The 9,880-nt window shown below is 27.6% G+C and overlaps 1 protein-coding gene across 1 annotated transcript; it reads right to left on the reverse strand.

The window, feature by feature from the left end:
- Nucleotides 1–3,097: 3,097 nt before the first annotated feature.
- On the reverse strand, nucleotides 3,098–9,582 carry LOC107436344 (clumping factor A-like). The gene is made up of 7 exons (XM_043050403.2): nucleotides 9,474–9,582; nucleotides 7,954–8,070; nucleotides 7,033–7,149; nucleotides 6,764–6,880; nucleotides 6,494–6,610; nucleotides 4,524–4,628; nucleotides 3,098–3,645 (listed from the first exon to the last, which is right to left on the reverse strand). The coding sequence occupies exons 2-7, from the start codon at nucleotides 8,007–8,009 to the stop codon at nucleotides 3,459–3,461; spliced, it is 699 nt and encodes a 232-aa protein (XP_042906337.2). The 5' UTR covers nucleotides 8,010–8,070; nucleotides 9,474–9,582; the 3' UTR covers nucleotides 3,098–3,458.
- Between the last annotated feature and the right edge of the window lie 298 nt (nucleotides 9,583–9,880).

The following is a 9,880-nucleotide window of genomic DNA, read 5'->3' on the forward strand; positions in this document are numbered from 1 at the left end:
TTATTTTATGACTTTACTTTCTTATCGAGGTACTCTATTTTAAGAAGTCCTATTATAGTCCTAAACTTTAAAAAATAAGAGAAAACAGCCTTAATATTTTTAAATGAGAAGCTTATCTGTTTCGGTGTCTGGACGAGGAATCTTATTTTACGAGGAAAAAAGTACCACTTGATGTGGCAAACGATAAATATTCCAGTAACTAGATCCTTTCTATTTTCCCTTATCCTTTATTCCCTCACATCAAAAGGATTGTAACAGGCTGTTAGATTTGTTACGCCTTTTCCAAACCAGTTGTCCTGATTAACGAGCACGAGGGGCAAAAAATAAAAAGGAGATAATGAACCATGACTGAAAGGGGTTATTCTTCTGATCTCCAATAAGTAAGAAAGTATAATTCTCGCATAAAATGGATACTCCATAAATTGTTCCCTGGGGAGAACATATATAAATCTTTAGTATACATTTACCATACTGATTTCATATTTATATGTTGTATGTTATGTGCATTATTTGATATTGGAGAAAACTTCATTATGATAATAGTTCTATAGCATGATAAATATAATGTGTAGGTTTTGTTAAATTATGTAAAAATAATCAAAATGAAAGAAAATTATGAAAAAGCATTTAGAGCTTAAGTATTATGATATTGAATATTAATTTTATTTTGCTGAATGTACCGAGATTATATATATCCATGATAGCAGTGTAAGGTAGAAAAAATACAAAATATTTTTCCGTTTTTGCTTTTTAAACATATTAAAAGTATACATTGTTGCAAAAGTACCGGCACACAAGGTGCTAGTGCTTTTCACAGTATTATCCGTTTTTAACGCAAAATTTAACTGAGTGAAACAGTTGATATGTCGTAAATTTTGCAGTATCTTAGTGTAAAAATACTATAAATAATGAGATAAAAAAGAATTTTAGGGTTACTACACTTAGGCTGCTAGTACCTTTTACCGTTATTTGATCCAAAATTTTTCGCAATGTAAATAAAAATTGCTGAAGCATTTTCATTGGGTAAAATTTAATCGAATTTTTCTCATAGAATTATAAAAATGCGATTCCTTTATGTGCAGTTTTAGAAAGTTAGTTTCGTAGTTCGTTTAGTGTATTGATGAACATCTTAGAATAAGTTTTAGCGTAATTTATCTTAGATTTTAACAGCATCATCCGAATCGGGTTTTCTCAGTTAAAACAAAAATTAAAGAATATTTTAAAAACTCTAAAAGGAGACAAATGCAAATCTAAAATTACTTACTCCAAATTATTCAATGCATCATTTTATTGTATTTTGATTTTTAGGAAATATCTATGAATTTTTTTAGAATTTTAAATTTATTTACTAATCTTCTAAAACAGTTCCTTTACTTCTTAGAAGTACTGTTGAGTGACATTATGCGATAAAAAAAATTTTAAGAACAAAAACAATGAGAATTTAACATCCAAGAAGGATGAATAAGACAATTATCAAAATACGCTGATGAGCCATTAGAATACGGAAAGACAATGCTGTAAAAATTGTGTAGCATTGAGCCGCAATTATTTATATAAAAGTGCTGTAATAAATACATATACAGCATAAATTATTTCCAATGACGGCATGAGATAAGCATTGATTAACATGCCGTCTATCGCAAATAAATAGCTGGGAACTCGATGTAGGGACCATTAAATTTATAAAAGTCACAGAAAACTTAAAATTTCTCTTTCAAGAAAAATTGTGGAGGAAAACAAAACTAATAATTAAACTTATTTTCGCAGCTTTTTTTTTAAAAAAACTGACGTTTTTAATCTACTTTCGGTCGAAATATACAAGTTTAAAAACGTTAAGTATAACAGAAGGTAGTATAAATGATGCAACAAATTTCTAGGGTAGTTAGGCCGCATCATCAGGATTAAAATCGCGTAAAAACCAATGTCCAGAAATGACGTCATAAACATAAGGGAGCTCTTCTTCATTATGGATAGTTTGTCAGCTTCTGAACAAGTTATAGAGAAAGTGTATTTTGTACAAGTTATAGGGGAAGTACTCTTTCTCAGCGTTTGACAACATTTCCAGGCATGGGTTCCTGTGCAGTTTAGATCCCGATGATTCCCAATTCATTTTACTAAACCAAAAACTTTCCTTGAAATAACAGTAATTGCTACAACTAAAAAAATGCACACGAAACAGTGTAAGTTTCTATCTATGATTGTACAGTATAGTGTTTCGTCGTCTTCACTCTCTATATGTATTTCCAGAATCTTAATCAGAAGTAAAAATTAAAAAAAGTATACACATAAAGGTGGCAGATTAATATTTTAGTGAGGTAAATACTAAACTACTGTCGATATCTAATAAATCAGAGTAAAGAAACATGGGTGTAAAAAACACCAAAGCTAATTTATTGGAGGTTGAAAATTGAAGGCATTTCAAACAATTATTTGTCTCCATCTTAGTTTCCTCTCAATATCAAACCTGTTCAATGGTTTATCACATTCATTTTCCTACTCTGTGATTTGTCAGATTTTTACAGTTTTTTTTCTCACTTAAATATTAATTTGCTACCCTCAACGTGTGTACTTTTCTTTCTTCACTTTTGATAAAGAATCTAAAAATACGGATTATGATTCGGTAACGAAAACGAATTATGGTATTTCAACTGTTAATTAAAATACTTAATATCTTAAAAAAATTAAGTAAGACGTAATCTAAAGTTGAAGTGTTTGAGGGTATGTAATATAGAATATAAGAATATAAGATTTTTCTGCGTATTAGACTATGTTGTTAAAGATATGTGTTCTTAATCTAATTTCAAATAAGTCAAACCATTTTAATTTTTTTTGTCTTTTTTTTTGACAACACAATATTTTATTAAAGGTCAAACAATAATATAAATCAAATTTTGGTACATAATAACACCACAGTGTTTATAATAGCAACGTTCATATCGACCCAGTAAAGTTTATCATGAGTCAAAAAAGTTCATAATGACTTAGAAAAGTTCATAATGACTTAATCAGGTTTATAGTTACTCGTCAAAGTTCAAAATGACTCGGAAAAGTTCATAATGACTTTATAAGGTTTGTANACTTAGAAAATTATATAAAAGTTCATAATGACTTAAAAAGGATTTTTGGAGACGCATCAAAGTTCATAATGACTTATAAAAGTTCATAATGACTTAATCAAGCTTATCAACTCATCAAAGTTCAAAATGACTCGGAAAAGTTCATAATGACTTAAAAAGGGTTTTTGGCAACTCATCAAAGTTCATAATGACTAAGAAAAGTTCATTATGTCTCAATAAATTTCATGATGACTCCATAAAGTTCATTATGAAATAGCTAAGTTCTTAATAACTCAGCAAAGCCATAGTTAAATCTGTTAAAGTTGTCAAAGCTGTTAAAGTCGTGCATTTATTGTCTAGGTCTGGTGATGACTCCATCTAGGATAATCATAGTCATATAATTCACATTCGCTTATAACAGCCAGTAAATAGCTGTCTTATGAAGGAGCGAAAGCCCTTCTTTTTCTTTCGCGCCAAGCGCTCTTCAAAGCTTTCTTCTCTCGCCAAGTTTTTCTTCACTTTGGAAGACTTAGCTAAAAGCTTCTTTTCTCTCCCATCAATAATATAGGTATGAGGGCAACCATCATCGCTGAAATTAAAGGGAAAAAATATAAATTTTCTTGGGTTAGTCTTGATTGTTCTATTTTGTCAGCCCTGGTGTAAAGTGCTTTCAGAAATTAATAAATATAAATTGTACAATATTCCTACTTATTTTATTTTAATACTTTTAATACTTATTTTAATATAACTACTTATTATAAGTTTTCTTATTTTGTTTAATGAAAATCAGTCAAATTTACAGTATGTAAATATTTTCAGCTCACGAAACCGTTTTTTCAAACATTTTCTTCATTCATTCAAACGTAATAGCTTACAATGGTGTTTTTTCATTAGTTTATTGCTTTTACTCCTGTTTAAAATATCATTGAAATACTTTCCGAATTATATCAAGTGAAATTAGTTATTCAAAATTGGATACTATTTCTTTTTTTTTATACCGATGAGTAATTAAATCCCATAATCTTTATTTAGAAGCATATACTTTTTGGTTGCTCATTTATTAAAATTTTATAAAATGTAAAAAAGAAGAAAAATAAATATATGTTTTAACTTTGTAAATTAATAAATTTATCAAAATATATATTTTCAAAATATAAAGTAAATTTAAACTTATTATATACATTTCTGAAGTGTAAATACCAAAGTCCTGACAGTGTTGATTAGTTTGAGTTTGCAACTCAATGAAAAAGAAACAGAAAGGGTTTGAATTAATTTCGGAGTGAAAAACTGCATGCATAATAAGAATTATCAAAACATATAGAAAATTCGATTTATTTATAAGAAAAAATAAGTTAATTAACAGTAATTCAAAAATTTTGTTATAATTAATGATATTGATTATTCAATATTTACACATAAAATTTGTAATTATGATGGAAATAATGCTATAATATTAGTTTAAATTACCTCTTTATAGTAGTGCCGATATTAATGGCACCTGTTATTTCCTTTGGTTCCTCTAAAGTTGCCTCAACCTGTTTTATTTCATTAACTACATCATGAGTTTCAGAGCTAAAAGTGTGTAAAGAAAATTATCTTTATGTATAAATAACTAAAGATAGCAAAGTTTTTTCATCATTTTGATTTTGTAACTCGTATTCAAAATATATGATGGTAAATTCATGTCTAATGTAAGTTTATGTTAAGGCTGTTAAGTTCAATATTTTTTTTTTATCGTTTTACTAAAAATTAATACTTAATCCGATTTCTTCTGATGATTTTCAATTTCGGTTGTGACACAATTTTTATTCTTTTAAATTTTAATATCAATAATTTTTATAGTATTTTGCTATTTAAAAACTATTTTTCAAATAATAATTTATCGAATAATGAAGTAAGAGTTCTATCCTTTTTCTTAAAAATAGTTTTTTGAATTTTATAAAAACTTGTTGTTTTATTCCACACTATTTTTCGTTATATTCAATGAATAAATAGAAAGAAATTAAAACTGAGAATTAAATAGAAAGCGGTATTTTAAAGCTACAACGTGTGTGTAAATCATAATAATGAATTTAATAAGATACTCTTTGTATGAAATAAAACCAATTGGAATATTTCATACACATTTTTATTTTCGTTGATTCTTGTTTCGTTTATTTTCGTTGATTCTTGTCTTTCGTTGATTCTCTTAATTCAAATTGCCGTGTGGTTTTTTGCGTTTTCATTAAATTTAGACTAATCAAAGGTAATCAAATGAATATTATATTGAATACTGTTAAAATTAATATTGAATATTGTTTAAATAAAAATTTGAAAATAATAAGTTAAATATTTTTAAAAACAACCTCCTCACAGTAGGATAAGAATCATTCGAACCATTTGTTTGATTTTGACAATCCACAAATGCCTGAGTAGTTTCATGTTCTGTTTTAATTTCAACCTCCGTGTCAGACATTATATCACGGAAATTATAGAGAAAAAACAAAAAGTGTCCTTTTTTTAATCAAGATTTTGTTGCAAATTATATTTAAAAAAAGTTAAAGTGGATTTCGCTAGCATTTATTCAAATGTTTTATCATCTTAATTAAAAAGAAAGATTATTCTTTTTTAAATTTTTTAATATTGAGCTTTAGCATTGCATTTTATTTAAAAAAAACTTCGCTGTAAAACAAGCTACTAAAATTCGTGAAACATCGGTATACTCTAGAATTAAAAGAAAGTTTTAATATTTTTTTAAAAAAACTTCACAAAAACTTATTTTTTGTTGAATAAAATTTTTATCTATCAAACTTAGAAATTTGAATTAAGAGAAAATGACATTTTTAAACAGTAATACAAGCTATATTTAAACTATAATAGATAACAATAATAGTAAATGTATTGAATTTTTTTTGTTTTCATAAGAAATAATCTAATTAAAATCACTCATGTACGTTTTCCTACCGTAAAACTAAGGAATTGAAATTGAAGAATTTTGTCTTATAGCAAGCTATGAAAATACGTTAAACGTTTAGATGCTCTTATCTACATACTTAAAAGTAATTTTTTTGAGACATCGCAAAAAATTTGTTTTTGTTGAATCCTATTCTTATCTATTCACTTTAGAAATGTGAACTAAGTGAAAAATGGGGATTTTTTTAAGAAAACAGTACTATTAAATGTTGTCAAACCATAATAAGTAATAGTAATAATAGTAAATATAATACGAATTCTGTTTTTTTTTCGTAAAAAATAAATCAATTAAAATCATTCATGTACGTTTTTGCTTTGTGAAAATTATTTTAAATTCATACTGAGTTGATTCATATGTATTCATATAATGTTCACAAATAAAACAATCAGATAAATGAGAAACTCAGAAAATTATATAAATACTAATAAAACTATTTAATTAAATATTACGATAAGAATAAGTGCCAAAAATATAAAAAAGTTACCTAGTCATAGCAGAATCACTTTCCTCAGAACCATTTATTTGATTCTGTTCCTCCACGACTACCTCATAAGTGTTTTCTGCTGCTTCAGTTTCCTCATCTGAGTCAGACAATTCCTCACTAAAATTATAAGAGAAAAACAACAACATATTTTTTTTCTCATCAGGTTTTTCTTGTAACTTATATTCTACTTAGAAAATTATATAAATACTTATAATATTGCTTAATTGAATATTACGATAAGAATAAGAGCCAAAAATATAAAAAAGTTACCTAGTTATAGCAGAATCACTTTCTTCAGAACCATTTATTTGATTCTGTTCATCCACAACTATCTCATAAGTGTTGTCTGCTGTTTCAGTTTCCTCATCTGACGCAGACAATTCCTCACTAAAAGTATAAGAGAAAAACATCAAAAAAATTTTTTTGCCATCAGGCTTTTCTTGTAACTTATATTCTACTCAGAAAATTATATAAATACTTATGAAACTATTTAATTAAATATTACGATAAGAATAAAAGCCAAAAATATCAAAAATTACCTGATCATAGCAGAATCACAATCCTCAGAACCATTTATTTGATTCTGTTCATCCACAAATGCCTCATAAGTGCGGCTTTCTGCGTCAGTTTCATTATCTGAGTCAGACGAATCATCACTAAAATTATAGGAGAAAAACATCAGCAAATTTTTTTTTTCACATCAGGTTTTACTTGAAACTCATATTTAAATTATTGTTAAATGTTTTTTTTTGCATTCATTCCAATGTTTTAAAATGTAAATTTTTAATAAAGAATTTTTTTCCTTTTAATTTAAATTGATAATTTTTCTCTTAATAAATAGTCCAGTTGGTTTAAAGCGCAAAAAAAAGAAGAAAATAAAACAATAAAAATAAATAGAGTGAGAAAGAGAGAGAGAGAGGGGGGGGGGATATAGAAACGAAACACCTTGAATAACTTTTCATCCACAGAACAAAATCATTCTTAATCGTTCGAGAGGGTGACCTCAAACCTGCTAATTAGTGCAGACTATATTTTAAGTTGCAAAATCAGACACAAAAATGTATTTTCTCAAAATAAACATATCGTTTATTCGATGGATTCAAATTTCCTATCCTAAAATATAGGGAGCAGCCGCAATTTGAGAAATATGGTCCCGATAGTGTGACCAGGAGAGCAATTCAAAGTTTAGATGTTAGATGAAAATCACCAATGCATCTTTTAGTGCCGCACTTGGCAATAGGTTTCTCGAACCGATTTTGTAAACCGGTTTCAAACCTTCCATTTCGCAATTTGGTTTATAGTCTTGAGTTGTTGTTTCAAACTTTTGATGGGTTAGATAACACTGTCAATTCTGTATAACTTGTTCTGTTGGCTGGTCTTTTCAAATATTATTGCTAGTCATTTTCTTTTTCAAATATATATTACGAACTGAATACAAAAAGGATATTAAATAAAATTACCTATTAGGATCAAGATTAGGCTTTTTGGAACCCTCTGATGTAAAAGGTTCGTCCATAAATGGATGATAACCAATAGATCCTGATCCTTTTTCATCATCAAAATTGTCTGCTCCTTCACTATAATTATAAATGCAGAAAAACTTTAGTGTTTTATTCAGTTTAATATAATAACTCATTTTCAAAATAGTTTAAAGTATATTTCATTCGATAATTTTTGAAGATTTTAAAGTAACACTAAGATTGTTAAAGTAACACTAAGATTGATAAACGCTAAGATTGCTTTCGTTTTAACTTCACTTTCGTCGGAATAATGTAAAATGTGTTTCTTCCGCTATCATTTAAGGGCTTTAAAATGTATAATATAGACTAAGATTTCTTTCGTTTTTACATTATTTTATTTAAAAAATGTGAAGTATATTTCATCTGCTATAATTTAAATGTCATGAACTGACATTTACTTTCCTTCTAATATTCTATGTTAGATATTTAAATTTCACAGAGTTATTTTAAATTCGAAGTGTAAATTGAACTGCTTCAGGAAAATTTTTTTTTTTTGAATTTATACAAGCGCTAATCTTGCCTAATTCGGGAATAGTAATTTCCAATCTGAAAACGGTTTTGACCGGAAAATCACTGTATTACTTTTTCAAAATGATATTTTTATTTTATTTTTTGTCTGAATGTACAGTGCAAGTCTAGGTAATGAATGTCGCGATTCAGGTCTTCCAAAATTTATGATCACACTCCATGGTAACAGCAACCCCTGAACAGAATATTAAGGCCAAGCAATCCGGACTCTCAAACACAAGGAACGGTGCCACATAAGGTCGATAATATGTTCTTATAGTCCTTTGATAGACAAATCCGTGAAAATCCGTGAGAACTTATAGGTTTATACACTTACATTCACACTTGTCTGTACCTTCAAAAATAGCATTTTAGACAAACATGTGATAGTAAAGTATGGCATCTTCAACTGAAATATATCATCATTCTCTTCCTACGTGGCAGAGAAGTGGAAGAAGCACTTAGTAATCACTTCGGTGATTAAAAAATTCTGAATTTATTTTTGAATTACATAAAAACTCTTGATTGTAGAGAGAAACCGATATCAGATTTGAAATCAGTGATGCAAAATTAAGCAACATCCGTTCAAATATCTCATGGAATCATTTCTGAGTGTTATGTTTTGAATAATTTTAAACATTAAAATTTCTGAAAAATAATTATTTATATTTTTGAATTGATCTGCATTTTTAATCAAAAAAATTGTTTAAAACTAGATTTTGTACTGCATCATTTCTTTGCGGAGCATCAATTTACACGAGATACATAGCGTTTACATTGGAATATATTAATCGATAACACTTTCTATAAATTTTTTGACTAGTTATTTAATTTGTAACAATGTTTTGAATGCCAAATAAATTTATCATAAGACTGCTTTTCTGTGAAAATATTTATATCACAAAATTGCATTTTGAATAATTTTTTTAGAAAGTATATATATTTTTACATACCCACTATCAGTTCCAGAAGAACTAGAGCTCGTATATCTTTCCTCAACCTCTTCACTAGCTGAAATGACAAATCAAATTATATTTTAACTTAACTTGTTTAAAAATGTAAAGAATGCCCAAATTAAAAGTAGATAGAGTCAGAAATGTCGCAGTGATAGCATCACCCCCTTAAGGCTATAAATCGATGTAGGAGATGCAAAACATAGATTGCATTTAACTAATTTGGCAGTCACCTGGGAACTTAAGAATGAATGTAAAGTAGTTCTAAGAAGGATGGACAAAGGAAAAAACCAAGAATAGTAGTGATAGTTTCATTGAAAAAAAATTATTGTAATGCAGACGCATATTATTATGCCATGTTTTTTGTCTATGGCAAACACTGCCAAGGAAATATTGCTGTAAACAGT

This window comes from Parasteatoda tepidariorum, chromosome 5, assembly GCF_043381705.1.
Source record: "Parasteatoda tepidariorum isolate YZ-2023 chromosome 5, CAS_Ptep_4.0, whole genome shotgun sequence".
Classification (NCBI taxonomy): Eukaryota; Metazoa; Arthropoda; class Arachnida; order Araneae; family Theridiidae; genus Parasteatoda; species Parasteatoda tepidariorum.